At 36.6% G+C, this 25,577-nt stretch overlaps 1 protein-coding gene across 7 annotated transcripts in view; it reads left to right on the top strand.

Annotated features, from left to right (window-relative positions):
- The window catches only part of LOC126973850 (NPC intracellular cholesterol transporter 1), a 103,132-nt gene that overhangs the window by 47,365 nt on the left and 30,190 nt on the right, over positions 1-25,577 (top strand). For 4 of the 7 annotated variants that reach the window (XM_050821191.1, XM_050821195.1, XM_050821194.1 and 1 more), the window contains exons 3-9: positions 10,883-11,102; positions 11,568-11,647; positions 12,757-12,969; positions 16,255-16,447; positions 19,446-19,532; positions 23,974-24,165; positions 25,005-25,286. In XM_050821191.1, coding sequence (XP_050677148.1) covers positions 10,883-11,102; positions 11,568-11,647; positions 12,757-12,969; positions 16,255-16,447; positions 19,446-19,532; positions 23,974-24,165; positions 25,005-25,286 — 1,267 coding nt within the window. The remainder of the gene's footprint in view (positions 1-10,882; positions 11,103-11,567; positions 11,648-12,756; positions 12,970-16,254; positions 16,448-19,445; positions 19,533-23,973; positions 24,166-25,004; positions 25,287-25,577) is intronic. The other 3 variants (XM_050821197.1, XM_050821192.1, XM_050821196.1) reach the window with 2 other exon arrangements.

The raw sequence follows: 25,577 nt of genomic DNA, 5'->3' as shown, positions 1-25,577 counted from the left end.
TTTGATGTTTCTATCTTTTTGTCAAGTTTTTTAGTTGAATAAAGTCAAAGCGTAGAGTACTTATTATTAAAAAAAAAACGGGTTGCACTCCGGGAGTGCTGGCAGAAGTGAAAACTTGAGCATTAACGTTGTGCATTTTTGCATATATTGGAATGGTTAGGGAATAACTTCGCACGAATTGCTTTATTTATCAGTATAGAAGTACTAGCATTTATGTGGTTAAATACAATATTCATTTATTGCGCTATCGTACCCAAAAATGACAATACATTCAGAACTATCACAATAAATTTACCTTAAAAAGTTTATCTTTCAGAAAAATCAACTCTCATCTTAAATTTCAACAACTGTCTCACGAATTTTCGATCAGGCCACGTGTTCTGACGCGAGTTTGACATTTTATACCCATCCCAAGAAAAGTGCTCAACGCCACATTCAGAAGTTTTCACTTCAAAAAAATATAAGTTCACTATATCATAAATACATAATATTTATGATGTACTTAATAAAAAAGAAATAAACTACTCGTCTGTTTTTTCAAAATCGCTGAAATTATTATTTAAATGTTTGGAGTTTAAATTGCACTGTAATCGCACGGATCGTATTTCATATATTTTCCGCTTAATGTATATTTAACTGATGATAATATGATACTTGATTGTTTTATAGTTGTTTTGGCCGTGACTTGATGTTTTATTATCGCGATTGTTCATACTGATAAGTTATTTATGAAAATTTTATGAATTTATTTCCGTTTGCGGATAAATTTCTGTCATCGATGATTATATATAAACAGACATAATTATATTTATCTCTTTCATTATCACTAGCTGTTCTGTTCTGACTGTCACGTAAAAGTCTTTTAATTTTTCGGGTTAATACACAGCCTGTGACACTCACAAATAATGTGGCTTTCTATTGGTAGCAGAATTATCAAAATTGGTTCAGTTGATCCAGAGATTAGTCCTTAAAACGTCACAAACTTTACCGCTTTATAATATTATTAGCTTCTACCTGCGACTTCGTCCGCAATAATTACTTTAGCCAGCATCGTTTATTTTTCAAAGAATACACATAGAAACTGCTATGGTTAATACATTTTTAAAAGCTACAAACTATTGAACTTTCATCCCCATACAGATGTAAATTTTAAAAACGCTAAAATATTTATTTATTTTATATCATATAAAGTTTCATGGTGTTATCTTCGGTAATGACGAATTTTCATACAAACTTCCACCCTTATTTCAATTCCGCACAGCCTTCTATTCTCGATAAAAGTTAGCCTATGTCCTTTCCCAAGCTTTTGTCTATCTTTGTACTAAATTTCATCAAAAACGGTTCAGTGGTTTAGGTGCGAAAGCGTAACAAAAAAACTTACATTCACATTTATAATATTAGTAGGGATTAGTAGAGATTTATGATAATTTCTACTGAAGATTTTTGTGTTTTTACTACTTATTTGAAACATTATTTGTCGAGAGAGGGTTAACAGATATTGTAGATCTCGTGAAACGTGGCAACAGCTTAGAGTAGTTGAATAAAGTCAAAGAGTAGAGTATTTATTATTAAAAAAATAATGGGTTGCACTCCGGGAGTGCCGGCTGAAATGAAAACTTGAACATTAACGTTGTGCATTTCTGCATATATAGGAATGGTTAGGGAATAACTTCGCACGAATTACTTTATTTATCAGTACAAAAGTACTAACATTTATGTGGTTAAATACAATATTCATTTATTGCGCTATCGTACACAAAAATGACAATAAATATTACATAAAAAATTTAATACTTAAGAACTATAACAATTATTTTACTTTAAAAGTTTATCTCTCAGAAAAATCAACTTTCATCCATTATTTCAATTTTTGTTCTAACTACTTATTTGAAACATTATTTGTAGAGAGAGGGTTTACAGATGTTGTAGATCTCGTGAAACGTGGGTTGTAAGTTCTGGCCACATAAAATGATTGCAATAAGCGGCAACCGATAAAGAATGATGACAAAACACGAAATAACTTTAATAACCACCGCCTTCACTTGAGGTCATGACGTAAGGACAACTCTCTTGGTTAAGTCACCACACGGGCTCGGACTCGAGTAATTTCATTATTATATATTTATAACCATATATATATTTCCATATTTTTTTTGTAGAATAGGAGGACAAATGAGCGTACGGGTCACCTGGTGTTAAGTGATCACCGCCGCCCACAATCTCTTGCAACACAAGAGGAATCACAAGAGCGTTGCCGGCCTTTAAGGAAGGTGTACGCGCTCGTCGTCCCGGAAACACCGCATAAGGAAGCTCATTCCACAGCTTTGTAGTACGTGGAAGAAAGCTCCTTGAAAACCGTACTGTGGAGGACCGCCACACATACAGATGGTGGGGATGATATTCCCATATGTGATTCCATATGTATCAATATTCTATATCCGAACAGTTGAAGTGAAACCAGTGTTAGAACAAAATAAATTCACAATACACCATCTCATACCAATAGGTGGAAACGCATAATAATTATTAACTTAACTCATTATTAGATATAGATATAATTACGTTGTGAACCGTTTTGTTACTAACGTTTAAACGTATATCTTATCAAACAAAGTACGGTTAATAGGTAGTAGGCGATTATGACTTACGGCCGTTTTCAATAACCTATCTATCCATAGCCATGTCCAATACAGTTACGGCCGTCCTCAATATACTATCTACAGATAGAGATAAATTACTAAATTACTGTCAGTAAATAGCTGTCAATAATCTGAAGCTGTCCCAATATACCCGAGAAGTCATTCTTATCGCCTTATATTGGGACGCGTGCATTGCAATTTCCATACAAACTTCTATCGCCGGTATCGTCCCAATAACAGACAACGTGTACGGATAAGGTGAGTTACCGTCGATAAGTTTATTGGGACAGAAAAGTCAACGATTGTTACGATTTTTTATCTCAAGTAAGAGATAGACTGAATATTGGGAACAGCGGTAATAGTCCAATGCTATCTGTCAATAGGTTATTGAAATGTAAGTAAGTGTAAAAGGATAGATTTGTCTACGTCTAGTAAGTTAAACTAAGGATATATAGGTTATTGAAAACGGCAGTAAAAGTGTCGATTCAGAAGCTCATATCTATCAATAATTTGACATAATAATATTAAAAGTAAGACGGAACCAAATTGATTCTCATAAGACAACCAGATAACTACAACTGTTATCATCGCAGAAGATTCTGTCAGTGAAACATTGATAATGTTCACAGAGTTGACTGCAAGGACATGTCTACTTACCTCATAGTATTGCTTAACAGTAGATACGTACTATTAACATGCACAGGGTTATGTGTTACATATACAGTGAGGCAATAACTGTTACAGACTATGAAACTGTAAAGGACACTCCCTAGATGATTGCAGTTTGCACTTCTTCATAACACGTTGCCCCGCCAGCATGTTTTCCGAAAACCATCTATACATTTAATTAAAATTGGAGTGTCTGTTTGTAATATTGAAATAACTGTGTTTTACTACATGTATATGAATATATATACGGTAAATACACGAAAATGTTTTTTTTTTACAATTTTTGTCTGTCTGTCTGTCTGTTTGTTCCAACTAATCTCTGAAATGGCTGGACCGATTTTGACGGGACATTTATTGGCAGGTAGCTGATGTAATAAGAAGTAACATAGGCTACGTTTATTTTAGAAAAATTGTTTTATTTTAGAAAAATAATGTATTGTTGCAATGTCCAAGAAACGGTCTAACTCTATAAATAATTTATATGGCAAAACAACGTTTGCCGGGTCAGCTAGTCTATCTTATAAACATAATCCTAAACCTTGAACCGCTCGTGATTAAAATTTGCTTGTCATGGTTTCTCATGGAAAAGATTTCTATCGCATCTATGTTGATCAACCGGCCTTCATGAACACATTGCACATAGGTATTTACAGGATGTCCCAGAACGTAACGATAGCCTAGCATACCAGTGGGAGGCTCCTTTGCCCAGGATGCCGGCTAGATTATGGCTATCATAAGGGCGCCTCTTTATGCCGTGTAAATGTGTAAATATTACTGTGTTTCGGTCTGTAGGGCGCCGTAGCTAGTGAAATTAGTGTAATTATTAGCGGCGCAATTGTAGTGCCGTTCAGATTTTTAAGGCTTTTCAAGAATCCCGATTGCCATTGTATCATCAGCTGTCTCTTGCCGTATTTTCATGAAAAGAAAAGCCTGGCATCCGGGGGAACTTTACACACAGTAATACTCGAGTACTAACCATTTTATTGAAATACTAGCTGACCCAGCAAACGTTGTATTGCCGATATTAAAATCGCGATACAAAAGTATAGTAGACTAAACTGTTGATCGTAGATGGGTGAGAATTTGAAGTTGGTTTGTATTTTTTAATGCTGACCCATAATCAAACAAATTTAAAAAAAATGCCAAAAAAATTAAATAAAAAATGACGTGGACCACTCCTAACATTTAGGGGGATCAAAAATAGATGTTGTCCGATTCTCAGACCTACCCAAAATGCACTCAAAATTTCTTGAGAATCGGTCAAGCCGTTTCGAAGGAGTTTAACTACAAACACCGAGACATGAGAATTTTATATATTAGATTAGTGGTATGTTACACGGAGTGGTATTTTTCGGCATTGAGACTAGAGTTTTGAATTGTTTCTAGGTTTGCTGTTGCGACCTCTATATGATTCAAACATGTATTTTTCTTTTCAATTTCAGAACGAACCACAAGTTTTGGCAAGGGAATATACATGCTGCAATCTATGTCCTGCGCGCTATTAGCTTTGTATTCACATGTGGTATCGTACATTATAATTTTGACCGGCAGTGAACGTGGGTGGGTTAACTAGTTAGAAATAAAATTGCGATGCCTGTAAGTATTCATTGTTATTTCCGTCGCGTAATAAATTTCATCGCAATCCGTACAAGCCGATACCGAAATAAGCAAAATATAGGTACAAAAATATTTCTCATACCTCGTTTAAATATATTTCCTGCCGCCGAATTCCACCTTCGCACGACACGCCACAGGTTAGGATATCATTCTTACCATCTGGATGTGTGGCGGTCCTCCACAGTGCGGTTTTCAAGGAGCTTACTCCCACGTACTACAACGCTGTGGAATGAGCTGCCTTGTTAGGTGTTTCCGGGACGATACGACAAGGCCGGCAACGCTCTTGTGATTCCTCTGGTGTTGCAAGAGAATGTGGGCGGCGGTGATCACTTAACACCAGGTGACCCGTACGCTCGTTTGTCCTCCTATTCCATAAAAATAAAAATGAGGTTAATATTGTCTGCATTAAAACAAATTTCATCTCAATATCATGATTCATTGATCTTAGGTTAAGTATTGGTCTACTCTGCGCTCCAAGGCGTAGTCGCAAAGTGCGGCAACTAATACTACGCCCAAGTACTCGAGCCAGTCTCGAACAATGTGTGACGTTGACGTGCCACATGTTCTGTTAAACTTTGCTAATAATTGAAACTAAAATAAAAAAGCCGAGTTGCGTAGTAAAACTTTATAAAAATAATACTACAAGAAATAAGAATGACACTGGGATCACATATCATCAGTAAGTATTTTAGTTTGTATTTTATTAATTTCAATGTAAAATAACACGAAGTGTAGTAAAAGAGCTATTGTTCTTAGGTAATGCGGTATCTAGTTAGATCGCAGCGGTGACCAATCCTTAATCTAAGTGATTAGATAACGGCCGTCCCCAATATTGAGTCTATCTCTTAGTTGAGATAAAAATCATAACTATCGTTGACTTTCCTGTCCCAATAAACTTATCGACGGTAACTCACCTTATCCCCACACGTTATCTGTCAAAGGAACGACGTATAGCTTACCAGCAGCTTAGAAGTTTGTATGGAAATTGCAATTCACGCGTCCCAATATAAGGCGATAAGAATGACTTATCGGGTATATTGGAACAGCTTCAGATTATTGACAGCTATTTACTGACAGTAGAATGTAGTAATTGATCTCTATCTGTAGATAGTATATTGGGAACGGCCGTTATTCTTTTTTATTCTGCGTGAAACGTCTACGTAATAAACAAACATTTTTTTAATTTCATTGTGTTGTGGGAATGTTAATAACCCAAGCTATTAGTAAGTGGCACGTGTTAATTGTATTCTATGATAGTAGACCGACGCCGGTTGCTCGAGAAAATTTTCCATTCTCATAGTCTTAATGATTGTTCATAGAAATCTATAATTGGCCTTTGTACGTCATTACGTATCGTCTCATTTGCCCAGTAATTTCACTAGCTACGGTGCCCTTCAGACCGAAACACAGTAATGCTTACACATTGATTTGATATTCTGATATCCTTTTGCCAGATTTAGGTGACAAATATTTTTTGTCAGTTCCCACGAGTCACATCATCAATGGCGGTTCTTGGATAACTTGTATAGTCTTGTATCTATAGATCTATTGTATGCTTATCGGCAATCTGTATAATTCAGTCGAGAACGGCATAATACCTGGGCAATGTATAGAATATAAGAGCCATGTATGAAATATGTTAAAATTTATTTCATTCATATCATAGTCTTCATTATTCGTCAAGGTTTTTATAATTATACTAGCTTTTACCCGCGACTTTGTCCAAGTGTAAAAGTGACTTGGGGCAGTTTTTTTTTTTATGTTTGGGATACTTTGCAAATAACATACGAACTGCTCTTTCCGCGCTCGTTAGCTCTTCTACTATACAGCGAATATCCCTTGTCATTATGGACAGTCTCAGTCCTGTACCCATTACAAGTATAAAAGTAGTAAACCATTGTTAACAAGATACTTGTAACGGGTACAGGTCATATAATTTTTTATTTTATCGAATATACTACGGTCCACCACGGACGAGTAAAAAAAGTAAGACTCCGTGTCACCTTACATGACAGTGAAGCACCAAAACATGCCGGTGAACGCGTAAATACATAGCCCCACGCAAACACTTACCCTAATTCAAATTCAAATATTTTTATTCAAAATACGATGTGAAATCACTTATTTAAAGTCAAAAAAAACTACCACCCATTCCAAAGTGAATGCCTCTGGCCTGAGAAGTATGGGTGCAACAAACTCAGCGAGCTTTTTTTTTTATCAAAATATTTTTTACAATTAAAGTAACATATACAAAGTAACTTATTATTTAATAGCCTGAGGGCGGTCGCTCCATTCCCAATCTGTGGTATCATTAAGAAAGTCATTTATGTTATAGTAACCTTTACCACACGAACGTTTTTTAACAATTCTATAATACAAGCCGATCGGCCGCCATTATGAGATTTGCCATCGTCTGTGACAGATCAGTTTGCGTCGCAATAAAATATTTTAAAAATGTCGTCGTGCGTTGTGAAAAAGTGTAAAAACAATACTATAAAAGTATTTGTGGCCATATAATATGATTATTTAAGGGAGAAAAAATTGTGTAACTAGTATCCCCTGTAACCGCACACACACTAGCATATAGGTGCTTGACTTGTTAATATCACGGCGCGGAGTCCTTTTATTTTTTACTAGTCCATGTGGTCCACACAGTTTTTGATGTGAAAACTTCCTTAGGCACTTTGACCAATTCATCTTGTGGATGTTGAATCCGAAGAGATTAAGAATGACTGTAAATCTAAAGTCAGCCACCCACACGGAAAGGCCATGCAAAAGCACTTCAGCATGTTTTGAAGTTATGCCTCTTACATTCTTCCAAAGATTGGTCAGTCATTTCAACATGAAACGGATAACTTGGTAAATACATACAGGTATATACATATATATGACAACCTGTATAGCCGAGTGGTTAGCGATCCTACCTACTAAGCTAGAGGTCCCGGGTTCGAATCCCGGTAGGTGCAAGCATTTATATGATGAATATAGATGTTTGTTTCCGAGTCATGTATGTTTAAATGTATTCATGTATGTTAATATGAATATATGCATGTTTAAGTATATTGTATTAAATATATTGTCTTGTAACCCATAACACAGGCTATACAAGGTGAAACTAAATGGGTATACTATGCTTTGAACCAGACATTCCTTAGGTCATCTCTAATGACTATGTGAAGTCAGAAATGAATTAGCATTATATTTTAATACAATATTTAAAGTGCTAAGTTTTCGCAAAAACTATGATTACCTCAACCTTAATCAGCTGTTTTTTTGAACTCTCTTTGACCTAAAACAGATGAAAAACGTAGATGTGACATAATATCAGATAATAGTAAAATGCCTACTATTCATTGCAGCTGTGAAGCAATTTGTGTTCTCAGTTAGCCATGAAGACAAAGTTATTTTGTATGTGCATTTGCTTTAGCTGACATTGAAAATACTTCTAAATTTGTATTTACTGTAGTTATGTATTACCCAATAAAGATAGTTAATTCTAATCTTGTTCTAAAAAGTTAAGGTTGTCTAAGAAAAGAAATTGAAAAATAATATTTTTATTTCGTAGGGCAGTTTTTTTCTTATTTTTTATTTATTTATTAAAACTTAAACATCACCATACTATTGCATATGACCCAAATAACGTACCATTGAAGGGATGTTATACTCTTTCTGGTTCACGTTGTATATGCTTAACTTGGGGCAAGATAATTTGTGTAAAAAGTGTGTCAATATTATTATTATTATTATATACATACATACACATTGTATAATATGTACAATAAAATTATAAATACACAGCGGCCTCTCTTCACACTACGCGAGCACGCTATCGTCCGAGCAACGATGTAACCCGAGTCGGAAACACTGTCTTATGCTAATCTAATTATTACATCGTCTGCTATACGGGCTATTATTGCGTACTTGCATTGCAATGTAAAAAAATAATTATTCTCCAGAATGTACTGTACCTCGCTTTGTTGCAATATTTGTTGATAAATGTGCAATAAAATTTTGTATCGCTAATACCTGATGTATTATATATGAGTTATGCAATATTTACTTTGTTGTTTTACTTATAATTGGATTGGTGGTTTGTGTTCTTCAATAAGACTGTATTAAAGCGACAAGTTCGAGTCTGACACACTAAGGCCCGGTATCAACCAAAGGGAAGAAGAAAGGAGACGAGAGCAGAAAAACCGAGAAGTTGTCAGGTTATTTCCACCAAGGAGAAGAGGACATCTGACCTACGCGAGTGGGAGGATCGTTTGCATACGAAGCCGGCTAGATTATGGGTACCACAACAGTGCCCTTTTTCTGCAGTGAAGCAGTAATGTCTAACATTACTGTGTTTCGGTCTGAAGGGCGCCGTAGATATTGAAATTACTAAGAAAGTTAGACTTAACATCTTATGTCTCAAGGCGACGAGCGCAATTGTAGTGCCGCTCAGAATTTTTGGGTTTTTCAAGAATCCTGAGCGGCACTGCATTGTAACGGGTAGGGCATATCAATTACTATCAGGTGAAAGTCCTGCTCGTCTCGTCCCTTACTAAAAAAAATGCGAGCTCGAAATCTGTCAAGTGATGTCTACGAAAGGAAGACGACATCACGCCCGCCTACAGGCATCTCATATCCGCTCTGCCGCGCCGCTTAATCGCTCGACGCGGCACAAGATTGTATAGAAAAATTAGACATGTCCTCTCCTCTACTCTCCGCTTGATCCATTTCCACTAAGCGAAGAGATATGGAAATAACGAAATCTGATTTATTATCAAAATACATCTCCCCTCCTCTCCGCCTTGGTGTATACCGGGCGTAAGGACCGGTACTGATGAAAAAACTAGAACAAATAATTGAAACTATCGAAATTAATTAAAATAATATACCTCAAACATATCATATTATAAATTGTATAATTAATGTTATATGACATAGGCTACTTTTAATTGCGATAAAATAAATGGAGGGGTTGAGATAGGGGATGGAAGTTTGTATGGAAGTTCGTCATTTTAGAAGATGACACCATGAGACTATCCCCCTTATTCATAATAGTCTGCTAACTTAAAGCATTGCTACTTCTCACTCTGTCTTCTTCTATTGAGCTAAGTCAGAATAACAAAAAACACTCCTAAGCGGCTGTTTAAAGTTAGCGGACCATTATGAATAAGGGGGTTTGTATTTAGGCACTTGATAAGAAGTAATTTATAAGTATTTGATCGAGCATTTTTGAAACTTTGACCTACATGAGGATGAAATAGGAGATTAAATTTCGCAGGGAAATACTATTAAGAGACTGTCCATAATGACAAGGGATATTCGCTGTATACTAGTAGAGATGCCAGGCGCGGAAAGAGCAGTATCCCAAACATAAAAAAAAACTGCCCCAAGTCACTTTTCCACTTGGACAAAGTCGCGGGTAAAAGCTAGTATAATTATAAAAACCTATATGATATGAATGAAATAAATTTTAACATATTTCATACATGGCTCTTATATTCTATACATTGCCCAGGTATTGTGCCGTTCTCGACTGAATTATACAGATTGCCGATAAGCATACAATAGAACTATACATACAAGACCCATAAAACAATGGGCAATAATGTATGGAATGTTATCCAAGAACCGCCATTGATGATGTGACTCGTGGGAACTGACAAATCATGTTTTTCACCTAAATCTGGCAAAAGGATATCAGATATCAAATCAATGTGTAAGCATTACTGTGTTTCGGCTGGTGAAATTACTGGGCAAATAAATTTAACATGTTATGTCTGAAGGTGACGAACGCATTTGTAGTGCCGCTCAGAATTATTGGGATTTTCAATAATCTTGAGCGGCACTGCATTGAAATAGGCAGGAAGTATCAATTATCATCACCTAAACGTCCTGCTCGCATCGTCCCCTATTTTCATTAAAAAAAAACTGTTTAAACTTACCATAATTCCTTTTGTCCACAGCCAATTCTACAGAAATATTGTCCGGATATAGCGGCCGGCGGCGTCTCGTGCTGCAACATAGAACAGCTCCGGATCTTGGATAAGAACATCGGCACTGCGCTGGGCTTCCTGTCCAGGTGTCCCACGTGCACGGACAATTTCATCAAGCACATATGTGGCATGACCTGCAGCACGAGCCAGAGCGATTACTTGCATCCGGCTAAAGTTGAACCGTTTAATTGTGAGTATACTCTTGAATTCTTCACGGTTTCTCGTACGTGTAATGTGTCATGATGAGATGCGTACAATTTTCTTTTATGAAATTAAGGCACGAGACGAGCAGGACGTTCAGTTGATGGTATTTGATACGCCATAACAATGCAGTGCCGCTCAAGATTATTGAAAAACCCAAAAATTCTGAGCGGCACTAAGTTAATCGGCGCTAAGTGCACTCGTCACCTTGAAACATAGGATGTTAAGTCTCATTTGCCCAGTAATTTCACAAGCTACGGTGCCCTTCTGACCGAAACACAGTAATGCTTACACATTGATTTGATATTTGATATCCTTTTGCCAGATTTAGGTGACAAGGATTATTGGTGAAAAAGGATTCTTGAAAAAACCCAAAATTCTGAGCGGCACCTCGAGGTATAAGATTTTAAGTCTCATGAACTCGGTATTAACTGTTATACTTCGTGTTTTGCAGCTACTCACCAGGCCATAAGGGAGTTAGATTATCACCTCAGCACAACTTATATGAATACTACGTTTACGTCATGTTCCAGTGTAAGTAATACTTGATTTTTTTATTGCTTAGCCATTAACATGTAACTTTACTGTAATTGTATATATGTACTATTTGTTTCCTCATAAAAAAATATCCTTTCTCAGTACCGAGATTCCATGGATTTTTAACCGATTGTAGTTGGTGTGCCAAGAATCCCGAATCTTGTGAAAAATTCGCTTGTTCTGATCAGTATTGACGATCGTATTTTATTACGGGACGTCTCACTGTGTAGGGCGATTGCGCTATCGCATTCGTGGTACAAGGCAGATTGATCTACGGTGAGCGTTAACCATGATTCGATCTGCGCACTCATTGGCCATATAATATATTTGCCATGAAAATTAACTCCCCCAGATGCTTTAAATTTATCTTTAAAAATGGAACTGAATCACTGACTATCCGAAGGCTGGCATTTGCGTGCCAGTACAGTAAGTCAGCGGAACGACTAGACCTACTGTCAGTGTGAAGGTTTTTCACATTTTTCTTTTCTGCTACTATATTATGCTAGCTGACCCGACAGACGTTGTTCTGTTAATAATTAAAAAAAAAAACCTCTTTCGGGATGGAATTCGTAAAACCCGCTTCTTCTTTATGACAATAAGGGCAAAACGAGCAGGACGTTCAGCTGTTGGTAGATGTAACGCCCTGCCCTCTACAATGCAGTGCCGCTCAGGATTCTTGATAAACTCAATAATTCTGAGGGGCACTACTACTGCGCTCATCACTTGAGACATAAGATATTAAGTCTCATTTGCCAAGTAATTTCACTAGCTACGGCGCCCTTCAGACCGAAATAAAGAAATGCTCACACATTACTGCTACACGGCAGAAATAGGCGCCGTTGCGGTACCCATAACCTAGCCGGTATCCTATGCAAAGGAGCCCCCCAGTGGTAAAAGAAAAAAGGTAACTCTACTCGGCGAAATATATATTCCTCCCAAATTTCAAGTCTCTACGCTATATGGTTCCATAGATACCGGGATGAGTCAATATATAGGTGGAAACCTCTTATATATAAATATAATATAAAGATTTTACTTCGCTTGAGAAATGTCATTTTCAATTTGTTTGACCAGGTACCAAGAGCTTATCATCTAACTGATTACAGGTCCAAGTGCCATCAACGAACCAGGTGGCCTTGGATTTGATGTGCGGCGAGTACGGCTCTGTGTTCTGCACGCCTCAGCGCTGGTTCGAGAGCATGGGGGACGTGAACTCCCCCTACGTCCCCTTCCAGATCAACTACATCAGCGGAGATGAGCCCGTCGACGGGTTCACGCCGTACAACCCGCCCGTACTGCCGTGTAACGTCGGCATCAACGTGAGTCATCCAAACAGGCTTTTGCTTATCTGCATCTATTACACAAAGAGTATAGAAGAGCTATTTAACATGAAATGTCTACCACCAAACACTAACAGTACGCGCCGGAATGCTCAACTAAACCATTCATGCTTACATAAAACACTAAAGGTACGGACAGACGTGCTCAAAAAAAGCGTGCTTGTTAGTATGCTTAAAGTTATCACGCTCATGCAACTGTTCACATTTGTCAGCAATAAGCATGCTTGCTTGAGCATACTCATAAATATTGAGGGTTCAATTTTCGTTTTTATTTTAATTTGACGCAAAAACAGTCGACCGCCGCGGAATGAGATCAAATCGATAATAGCATGCTAATAAGCAAACCTGTTCGGACGCGCTCGGAGCACGTCCCCTTCAACCCGCGTCTCAGGTAGCATGCTCGAAAATCAAACGTCGGTTGATTTTTGAGCACGCTCTAAATAAGTATGTTCATTACAGTACACACATGCTACTAATGAGCACTATTCAATAAAAGCATGCTTTCGTGCTAGTAATGAGCACGTCTGTCCGTACCTTAACTCATCTATTCTTAGGATCCCGTATGAGAAGGCTTTCGACTTTATAACCCATGGGCGCCTTAATAAAGGGCAAATGATTTCAGATTTATATTATGACCAACACAGATTTTATATAAAACCTCAGTAGCCAGTAGCAATTGCTTACGATGTCTTGTGGTGATGGTTAGCTACCATTGCATTGCGAATATACACATGTATTATGATTTTAAAGGTCAAAGGGTAACTAACGGGAATTACTATTATATGGATTTTTTTTAATGAAAATAAGGGACTAGACTAGCAGGACGTTCAACTGATGGTAATTGATACGCCATGCCCATTACAATGCAGTGCCGCTCAAGGTTATTGAAAAACCCCAAAAATATGGGAGGCACTACAACTACGTAGGTATATAGGTACACATCTATTTTTAATTTGTTTATTTTACTATGTATATATTTTATTCTGTTGTCATGAATAAATGCATACTTTACTTTACATAAGATGTTAAGTCTCATTTGCCCAGTAATTTCACTAGCTACGGCGCCCCTGAGTTCCGTTCTATATATATATTGTTCTATATATATATAATAAATATTGCTCTATATGCTCTATATTTATATCCGCTATAATAAATATTAACAAAGACAGATTATTAATTCCAAAATGGCTAAGAGGTAAGTAGATAACGTATTTAATAGCTGGTACGATGGTGCGGATTTCGGACTCTGCGTGTGCGAGTTGGAGTTGACTCTCACTTAGTTTTTTTTTATCAATTAATACTTATATTAAAAATATCAATGCGAAAGAAGATCTAACTGTGTGCGACCATTTCATGATTAAGATGCTGTGTATGGCGGTAGTTTGAAGCTCTGGAAAGCACATAGGATAGGAGTGTTCCAAAGATCTTTTTAACGTGATTCCTGCTGACGAGTTCCACTATTCCAGCACGCGCCATAGACTTAAATATAATCCTCACCAGCTGAATGCGTGGCGTTTCTACCACAGTGCGGTTTTCAATGCATTTTCTTCCCCACAATCCATACAACGGAATGAATGGCATGGGCACCTCCGAAAAAGATCGTACAATCATCTAAAACATCGGCAATACACATGTGATTCTTTCCTATAATTTCACAAAAAAGTGTTCCCAAGAGGGGATTAAAGTTCTGTGTGAAATAAAGAATATTTCTCAAGTAAAATATCATGTATTGTTTTCATATTATGACTTTGTGGCGAAGGAAAGAGTGAACTGTATTTAAATACTTCGTCGTCGCGTGTGATAGTTAGGCGTAATTCGTGTGACGTGGCACAGGGGCGACGATCGTTGTTTCCCCTCTCTGCCGGCTCCCCGCTCTCGCCTGCTAGAGTATAGACGAACGGATAATCGGCCACAGGAAAGGCGGCTCCAACAGACTAGAAAACGGTTTGACACTAACAACTGGCAAATGAAATGCAGTCGAAGTTTCAAGCAGGACCTGGTATACAAATAAAAATTGAAAACGAAATTTTATGAACGATGCGGGACTCGAATCCACGACCTCTCGCGTTCCGTGCGAGTGCTCTTCCGAACTGAGCCAACCGTTCGAGTGTCGTATCGTCATAAAATTTTGTATGATCTGTTCAACTCTCAGGTTGTGGCTTCACTTACAGGACCTACTTTACAGTTGACAACCTGCTCAACCCCAATATTTGCATATTTTAGGAAAGTGACATGAGATGTCGCTCTTGTAGATGTAAACAATTTGTTTTGTTTTTTAAAGTAATTACCCTCACTTCTAGGATTAATACGCAAATAAAATTTAAAAACAAAATTTAATGAAATGGGGGACTCGAACCCGCGAGTTCTCGCGTTCCGTGCGAGTGCTACTGAGCTAACCGTTCGAGTGACGTAATAAGAACCCCGGGGGCTTACTCCTAAAATCGATATTCGATAAATCGTGGCATTAGTCGTATCGACTCCTACTCTTAATTACATCGTATTCAATGTCGAAACGATGATTGAACGAACGAAACATTTTTCGATATTATCGGTCTAGCCCTACTCTTAGTTGTAAATGTCAGAGACGAATATTCGAATTCGACAAACAATCAAACGTCACTTTTACGATAATCTCAACGACACCTAAACTGTCGATGCTATTATCGTTTCAAGTTGTATAGATATATTTGCCATACAATATACATACTTAATAAATATTATTGATATAATTATATGTGATTTACTATTCAACAGGATTTTTTACTAGTAAGTCATTTTGTTGATCGTTTATGCGTAGAAATAATGCAAATGGCCGCCTGAGATATAAGAAGTCGACGAGAAGTGTTGAGTTGCTTTTTTTTTCTTTTTATTATCCACAAGTTTTGTGATATTTTTTCAATTTTAAATGGTCATATTATATTCATTACATATTTTGTTACATATACATTATGTGTAAATAATAACAAATTGGTGGTCTGGCATGGTCCTTAGCGCCTAAACTATGTTTTGACTTTTGACACTTAACAGCGACATAGCACAGATAATGTTTAGGTTTGAACATATTTCATTCACACTAACATCGTAAAAAAATCAAAATATTAGTCTATGGTAACGATAAACGATAAGGAATTCGAACATTTGTTAGAGTTAGGATAGTTGCGATATATTCGGAGTATTATCGTATCGTTCCGAATGTATCGTTGTCGATTTTGCGAGTAGACCTCCAGGTACATGATATAATTGTTGTTGCGGTATGTGTCCCAGGGTCAGCCCGGGTGCTCGTGTCTGGACTGCGCGGCGTCGTGTCCTCCCCCCGCGCCTCCCCCGCCCGCGCCCCGCCCCTTCACCCTCGCGGGCGCCGACGGGTACGCGGTATGCATGGCCATCGTATTCGTCATCTTCAGCACGCTCTTCCTCGGCGGCGTCTACTGCTGCAACCAGCCCTCCAGCGCTGTGGGTGAGTCTCTCAACACACTTCTTTGAAAAAAAAACATCACATTTTAAGGAATTCGTATTTAAAGTTTAATAAACATTATTGTATTCCATACATGTGGGTTGGGCTACTAAGTCATGGTGTCATTTAAAGAGTGACAGTGGGGCTGCCATTTTTTTGTCAGTCCGTTAATATGAATCAGGTGACCGTGACGTAGATTATGATTATTTTGTAGTAATAGCATTGACAGTACAATACAAAGAGCGCAGAAAAAAATGCTGGGAGAGTTTCTTTTCTTCTCTCTCAGAGCGCCATTTGTTTCCGAAGCCGTATTCGTGTCTAGTATATTAGAAATGAACATCAAAAAGAATTCTAAAGGAATAAATTTTGACCAGTTTTGTGTTCTTAACTCAATTTCGACATGATTGTGGTTTGGAACATTTTCTAGAATTACGTCCAACTGATCTGTGTTATCTGAAAGCATTTGCCCTTTATTATACGCTTTGACAGGGTTATAAGATCGATAAAGTTCCTTCATCGATCGATAAACTTTTACGTCCGTCCTTTTACCCGTATCCTAAAGTCTATATCTCTCTACGGCAGTCTCACGGGTTGCCCTTCCCCGCAACACCACCCACTACCCGCTGACATCTGTAGCACCCCTCCTACCACCGTCCTTCACCCCGTGTGACGGTCGCGCACGTAGTTGTCGGACTATAGTTCTGCAGTCACTTGGATGCGGTCGAGACACTATATATTATAACTAATAAATAGGAGATACTCTGTCCATTGTAAGATTCTAACTCTGTAGGAATTTAGTTGATTGGTTATAATTAATCCTAGACGATTAAACTTCGTATATATAGAAGGCACGCTTATAAATTTAGAAGTAATAAGATATTAATAATTAAAACTGATTTGATTGCATGGGATTGAATTTCTTCATTTTTCAGTCCGAGGTAAGTTGCATTCTTACAAATATCGAAGCCTCTAATAATTTGATAAGTCAATATCTTAGTATTAATCATAATGTCAAAGTTTCTCCGTTCTGTCTTATTTATTGAATCTATTGTCTTTAATTAGATTTTCAGGCAAATTGCACAGGTAATTGTATTATGTATTTTAATCGTCTGAAAACAATTAATTTAGTGCCCTGGCAATAATATTCTATGAAAACATAAAAAAATATATATAAAACCTTTATCAGTACACGTTTTCGTTAGTCAGTTGCATGCACTGCGAATATTAAAATATTATGTATTGCTATATATTTGATACATAATTTAAATGCAATGCTTAAATAATATATATACATGAACCTGGGGAATTTTATGTTTATTGCATCGTGGCACTCGAGTTGAAACACAACTTTATTACAGTTGTAAATGCATGCTCTAGTTGATAAGGTTTATATTGAATACTTTAAAAGCTACTCAGATATATCTAGAAGTGAAAAGATATTTAGAAATATAATTTTAAAGTTCCAAGTTTAAAATACCAAAACAAAAGTTGAAAGTACAATAAATGTTACATGCTTACTATTGCACTTTCGTATCCTGTGATTTATTTCAATTTTGTCGTTAAAATTATCTTTGAAGCTTTTTTTGAGTAACTTTAATATATGAAGTGTCTAAAATTCCAGAAATTTAAATTTCAATGATAAAAGAACTTTATTGACTCTGTGTTTTATGTGCTATGATCACTGACTTCTACTATTGACCACTGGACTGGCGGCTGTCAAAGTGCTTTTGTGCCTGTTTGATATTTGCCATTTTGACCCTGTTGGCCATGTAGCGAGAAAACTATTTACAAAAAAAAATTGTGCACATTATTAAGTTGATTCCTGAAGTATAAATAACACGAAAATCGACCGAAATTAATAATTCTAAATGCACAAATACCTCAAAGTGTTGTATGTTCCTTCGCAGCCATTTGTATGATACGTCAAAATTAGTTCTCTGGACGCTCGCTAGTGGCGCTTCAAAAAGGCACAAAATAAATTGTGTCAAACATATGGAACAGCCTGTCAGTGGCTATAATGTGTCAATAATTCATAAATTGGAATATAATTTTCTGGTATTTATCCTATGAAGAGATTTATACGATCATACGTATTAATAATGTGAATCATTCCTTTATAAATTTACCGGCCTCAATATTAATTATATTGAATATATGTGTCGTTTCCGATATTTAAAACTAATACTAATTATTGTTATTACTGGCTGTTTTGTGTAATAACTACGGTTCTCTTGTGTAACAGTTTTATCAATGCTAATTGAATTAATTAATCCACACTATATATATATAAAGTTAATCTATATATATATATATATATATATATATATATATATATATATATATTGTTTACCCTTCGGGTTCGGTCAAAGTAAAGCTAAAAGCGCGTCCTGTCTTAACAATAATTTCTTCACTCTCCCATTCAGCGGTGGGCGATTATGAATGATTACCTACTATAATCGAATTATTTTGTATTAAGTACTAATAATATTTATAATCGATTATAAAGCAACAACTCATTTTCATAATCGAATGACGTTACTAATTATTATTACTAATCCTGTTGCAATAACTGGAGATGAGAGACTCGATGTCCACGAGTCTCTGACGGCTGTTTGACTTAAAGACGGAAACTGCATTTGTGATTTTAAGAAAATAATTAAAATGATTAGTATTATTAAATATGGTTTATGGTTTTTTAATAATAAAGAAAATTTGTACTTTAATTATTTAGTTTGCCTACCTACTTTGGTTGGACAACCATCGTGTTTGCTAGCACTTAATCAGTAACTACTATACAGTACTTTTATATTTTATCGAGGTATCTCCAGACATTTTTATAACCGAATAATTTCATTCGTACATCTCACAATGGCCCACCGCTACTCCCATTAGTTGGTGACTGACGTTATGTTTGAGAGCGCAGTATAAAGGAATGTTTCGCGTTTGGTGTACGGTGTAAGGTGTACGGTACTAACTGGGCGGGTTGGTTGGTTGGGGACAGAGGGCTGGCGAGACGGCGAGTTGGAAGGCGCCGAGACTAGCCCGCTGCACACACACCGACCCAGTACGTATGCACCGAGTTACGAGGGTAAGGTGTGCTTCTGTGTGTGTGTGTCCACTGCCCACTGCCCTAGCCGCTTTATACCTAACATTCAACTTTTATTTTATGTGTATAGTAAATGATACTAGAAAAATTATATGTTTCAAAGTGTAGTTAAAGATTGTAATTATATATTTGATTTAGTCAGCGGTGTAGTAATGTGCGCTTCGACAGTAGTATTAAAGTGTTAGAAGTGTAGTCTAATAGAGTTATAATTTTATCATATTTGATTTAGTGACAGATGCAGTAATGTGCGCTTTGACATCCAGAAATGTAGTAGTAGTACATGTATATTTTTATATGTGATTTAGTCAGGTGTGTAGTAATGTCCGTTACGACAGGCAGTTTTAAAGTTTTAAAGGAGTAGCCAAATGTGTTTAATTTTATATGTGATTTAGTCAGGTGTGTAGTAGCGCGTCGACAGGCAGTTTTAATCTTGAAGGGGTAGCCAAATATGTTTTAATTTTATATGTGATCTAGCCAGGTGTGTAGTTATGTGCACTTCGACAGGCAGATTTAAAGTCTTAAAAGCGTAGCCAAATATTATGTTTAATTTTATATGTGATTTAGTCAGGTGTGTAGTAAATAAAGTGCGCTTCAACAGGCAGTTGTAAAGTCTTAAAGGCTTAGCCAAATATGTTTTAATTTTGTATGTGATTTAGTCAGGTGTGCAGTAATGTGCGCATTGACAGGCAGTTTTAATCTTAAAGGGGTAGCCAAATATGTTTTAATTTTATATGTGATTTATTCAGGTGTGTAGTAAATAAAGTGCGCTTCAACAGGCAGTTGTAAAGTCTTAAAGGCTTAGCCAAATATGTTTTAATTTTATATGTGATTTAGTCAGGTGTGTAGTAAATAAAGTGCGCTTCAACAGGCAGTTGTAAAGTCTTAAAGGCTTAGCCAAATATGTTTTAATTTTATATGTGATTTAGTCAGGTGTGAAGTAATATGCACTTCGACAGGCAGATTTAAAGTTTTAAAGGGGTAGCCAAATATGTTTTCATTTTATATGTGATTTAGTCAGGTGTGTAGTAATGTGCACTTCGACAGGCAGTTTTAAAGTCTTAAAGGCGTAGCCAAATATGTTTAATTTTGTATGTGATTTAGTCAAGTGTGTAGTAATGTGCGCTTAGACAGGCAATATTGTAGTCTTGGAGGTGTAGTTAGTAATTATGATAATAGTTAGTCACAAACTCTATCTATATAGTGATAAATCCTTAGATGAGTGACGTGTAGTTTAAGGTACAAAACTTTGTTTTCATAGATTGTCTGCATAGGAATACCTTGCCTATTACCTAGTCTGCGAGTATGTAGCAATGTGTAGTTTTCAGTAGTATGTACGAGTAGAAGTAGTAGTTTCTTCTCTCTCAGAGCCCCTTTCGTTACTAAAGTAGTGATACTGATTAAGTTAACGTTATTATAAACTTTTATGTAGATAAAAGTTTAATATAGCCTTAGACGTGGACTAAGTCTGGAGTCCTAGAAGTAGTCATCTGCATGGCAATACTTCAAGCCGGCCCACATTCTAGCGCTCTACAAAGCGCAGTTTTAGCCACGTATTGAGTATTGCTGTCCATCTCTGGTCTGCGAATCCCAGTATCAGCTCGATCCATTTGACCGCGTGCAACGCAGAGCAGCTCGAATTGTCAAATTGTCAGGGCTAGGTGAACGGCTGGATTACTTGGCGTTGCGTAGAGAGCATTTACCACGGAGATTCTTCCAAAGAGCAGTTATACCTGATTCCTGCCGCCGAATTCCACCTTCGTACGACACGCCACAAGTTAGGATATCATCCCCACCATCTGGATATGTGGCGGTCTTGCACAGTGCGGTTTTCAAGGAGCTTTCTTCCACGTACTACAAAGCTGTTGAATGAACTTCCTTGTGCGGTGTTTCCGGGACGATACGGCATGGGTACCTTCAAAAAGAGCGCGTACACCTTCGTTAAAGGTTATTCCTCTGGTGTTGAAATAAAATATGGGCGGCGGTGATCACTTAACACCGGGTGACCCGTACGCTCGTTTGTCCTCCTTTTCCATAAACAAAGTAGGTGTGTATAATGGTGGGTGTAGGAGAGTCTTGTCATGGGTTCAGGGCGAGTCTCCTCAAATACTATAATTTTATTAGAACGTTCGAAGAAGCGAAATATGCGGGTCTTGAAGAATGTATTCGTCAGGACATAGAGCATATACAGGTAAAATGCGTTTCAAGCATTATTGGGTATGTACTAATTTTATGTTAAATTATATGGATTGCATGACGCATGTTGCTTGTGTGGTGTGGAGGTTGTAAGCAAGATATACAGATATATATATATATACACAGACAGCGCGTCGACTCTATCTATAATGGGGATGTTTGTTATTTTATTTCTTTGCTATTCAGTTTTCAACTAAAATATCACAATAATGTATATAACATACATTACTATATACTAACTGTTAAAATCCAATTTCCCAAAACATTAAATTTTTGTGTTATATTTTTATGAAGAATATGTAGTTTATAATTAATAATTTGTAGTTTTATATATTTCTGATTACTTTATACACAGCAGGGAATTTATTTACAAATAAAATATTTTTTTTATTGCTATTATTTCTTTCAACAAAAAATAAGGGTAAGTATATTAGTAATAGTGGGTTAAGTACGACGCTGTGGTTTTACTGAACTATGGATGATTGATCTGTTTATTAATTCACATGTATAAATCAACAAATAAAACGATCTACAAATTAAATCACTGGTGTGTGTAAGACACCCATAACTGTGTCCTAAATCTTTATTCTAAGTTACTGTTCTTACCATAAACCCTTTTTTTTATTGCTATTTGGCCAGTCAAACCAATTGACGTCCCTTTTTGAAATGAGTTTCGCGTCTCTGTATTTACAATATTCTAACCAGGTTTTTCAACTAATTGATAGTTTATGATTATATATATATATAGTTTATTATTATTTTCAATTGATTGTTAGTTGATGATAAGTATGTAATTACAAGGATCATAGACAGATAATATTATCGCAGCTGATAACAAAACTTCCGGAATGGTATTAATAATGTGTAATCAGCATAGAGACAATTTTACGTACCCTACAAGTGTTCAATATTGTTTAAAAAAAATATTCTCATTTCGTACACCTACCAAATTAAATATTCAAATTAGGTTTAAAAAGTTTAAAGGGAAAATATGAAAAAAAAAGTTGAAAAGTAAAGGTAGGTAAAAGTTTAAAAGTAAAAATTTAATTAGTTTAAAAGGTTATGAAAAACAATATATTTTAGTCATTTAAGATATTAGTTTCACAGTAACCTTTTTGCTTAAGACCTACACTATCGATATCTAAATAGAAAATATGTACGTTTTCTTTTCTTAACTTCCGGGTTCTATTTCCGAATTGAATGCTAGTTTTAATTTAAATTGTATGAATGCAGTTTTCTTTTCACTAAAATCGATGACATTGTTCCTAAGAACAGATCTCTGTATGTATTATAGTTTCACTTGCCCATACTGACCTATCTACATGGGTCAATGGGTACTGAAGCCAAATATATATAACCATCGTACACTGTGCCGTGCCTTTTTAACAGCTTAAAATAAATCGCTTATTTGTGCTAATATTGAGAGCTTTCGAAATTGATTTATATTTTCACTCCATACTCTATACAGCATGGTATCATATATGATACAATGTGAGAAACGAGAAAGAAGTGTGGTTGTGACATATCCTGGCTTAGATAATTTATACGTCTAGAACTATCTAGAGATAGATATAGAGTAGCTTTCTATTAGACAACCGATGAAAACAGGCCAGAAATATTAGTTTAGTGTGCGTGACAAGCTACGTGTTGCACTCGCGATCTGTATGAAATTTTGTGTTAGTGTGCGTGTATTGCTCAAAATAGAAGGTAGTTCTAAACTCAATTTTTTTGACGTTTTGATACTTGAAATCCCAAAATACTGAGCGGGCACCGCGGTTGTACCTTGACTTGACAAATGTAGATTTTAATAAGTTAGCCACGGACTAGTAAAAAAAATAAGGACTCGGTGTCACCTTAACTAACAGTGTAGCACCAAAGCAAGCTGATTAACGTGTAAATACATAGCCCCACGCACACACTTACACTACTACAGGCCGATATGCGGATATTATGAGAATTGTCATCGTCTCTGACAGATCAGTTTGCGTCTCAATAAAATATTTTAAAAATGCCGTTCGTGCGTTGTGAAATTGTGTAAAAACGATTCTATAAAAGTATTTGTGGCCATATATGATTATTTAAGGGAGAAAAAATTGTGTAACTAGTATCCCCCGTAACCGCACACACACTAGCATAACGGTGCTTCACTTGCTAATATCACGGCGTGGAGTCCTTTTTTTACTCGTCCGTGAAGTTAGCTTAAAATTTTATCGCTTACATGTCTCAACAGGTGTGGCATCGGAAAACAACCAGGAGATGACGACGAACCCGGCGGCAGTGGGTTGGTCTGCGGACCAGGTCGACGGCGGAGACTCGAGTTTCTTTGAGCGGCTCGGTGCCAAGACCGAGACCAAGATGGAGGACTTCTTCCAATGGTGGGGATGCATCATGGCGTCCAGACCTTGGCTTGTCCTGCTTCTCGGTTAGTTTACTTCTACCTCTGATTTAGTCCACAGAATAAAAAATATCTTTTTCGGACTATAGTCTAATTACAACACTTGCAGAATGTTCATAAAGTATTTTCTTTCACTTGTCTAAATAGAGTGGAGCGAAATTTACCTAATAACCTTATAAATGATCACAAATAAAAAAGTTATACGGCATTTATATAGATTTAAATATTTTTTTTTTGAAATGATTTGGAAAACGATGAAGATGTATATGTTTAAAAAGCTTCTTCTCATTAGCTCAATCTTTTACGAAGTAGCGTTAATATTTAATAAGAAAAGTAATTTTTTGACATTCATGAGTTTCATTTCCGTGACCTACAAGAATAAAGTGATTTTGATTTGATTTGATTACCCTTCACGCTATTACTGTCCCGTTTACTTCGTTTAGTTTCTAAAATGTAAGTAATATTCTTAAAGAGTTACAAAAAACTAAACGTATAAACTCAAAATCGCTTTATTTTCATGTTGTTTAACACTGTTAATTTTAGAAAATTTATTGAATTAGGCGTTACTTTGCGGAAATCCATAATTATACAAATGATTTAAGTTTTCTTTAGTGTTAATTCCGCCAATATTTGTTTTTAAAACAATTCGACACGTGTTTCGCCTCTACACGAGGCATCCTCAGGACGTGTTGTCTCACCAAAATCTGGCACGAGACCCGTCTCGTGCACGAGGATGTCTCGTGTAGAGGCGAAACACGTGTCGAATTGTTTTAAAAACAAATATTGGCGGAATTAACACTAAAGAAAACTTAAATCATTTGTACCGTTAATTTTATAGCTATTAATAAAACTATGCTCCTATTTAGGTATATGCGTGGTAGTCGGCCTAGGGTACGGCATTAAGTTCATGCAGGTGACGACCAACCCGGTTGAGTTGTGGGCCGCGCCCAACTCCCGGTCTCGTCTGGAGCGCGAGTACTTCGACTCGCACTTCGAGCCCTTCTACCGCACGGAAATGCTCATCATCAGCGCGAAGGGGCTGCCCAAGGTGGAGTACACAACCCCCGATGGAAAGTCCATGACGTTTGGCTCAGTTTTTAACTCGACCTTCCTACTCAAAGTACTGGACCTGCAGAATAGGATTATGGGTAAGTTTTAATAATAATGGACACTACATATTTTATTGTACCTCCAAACTAGGCATAGTATGGCACTTTTGATTTATTCGAGTACTTTTAGTATAAACAGTTTTAAAAACGATTTGATGCAATAGCAGAATAAAATAAATGTTATTTAGTGATGTAAAAACACCCCTGTTTGGTAATTAAGTAATTAATTTGGTTGATAAGCGACTGCTCCCAACAATGCCAATATGATCTGGAGTCGTAGCGACCTGTGACGTAGCCACACGAAATCACGATTGCGACTACATAATTTGG

The sequence above is a fragment of the Leptidea sinapis genome, chromosome 30, assembly GCF_905404315.1.
Source record: "Leptidea sinapis chromosome 30, ilLepSina1.1, whole genome shotgun sequence".
NCBI lineage: Eukaryota > Metazoa > Arthropoda > Insecta > Lepidoptera > Pieridae > Leptidea > Leptidea sinapis.
The sequence above is the reverse complement of the archived record's forward strand: the minus strand, read 5'-3'. Positions and strand labels throughout refer to the sequence as shown.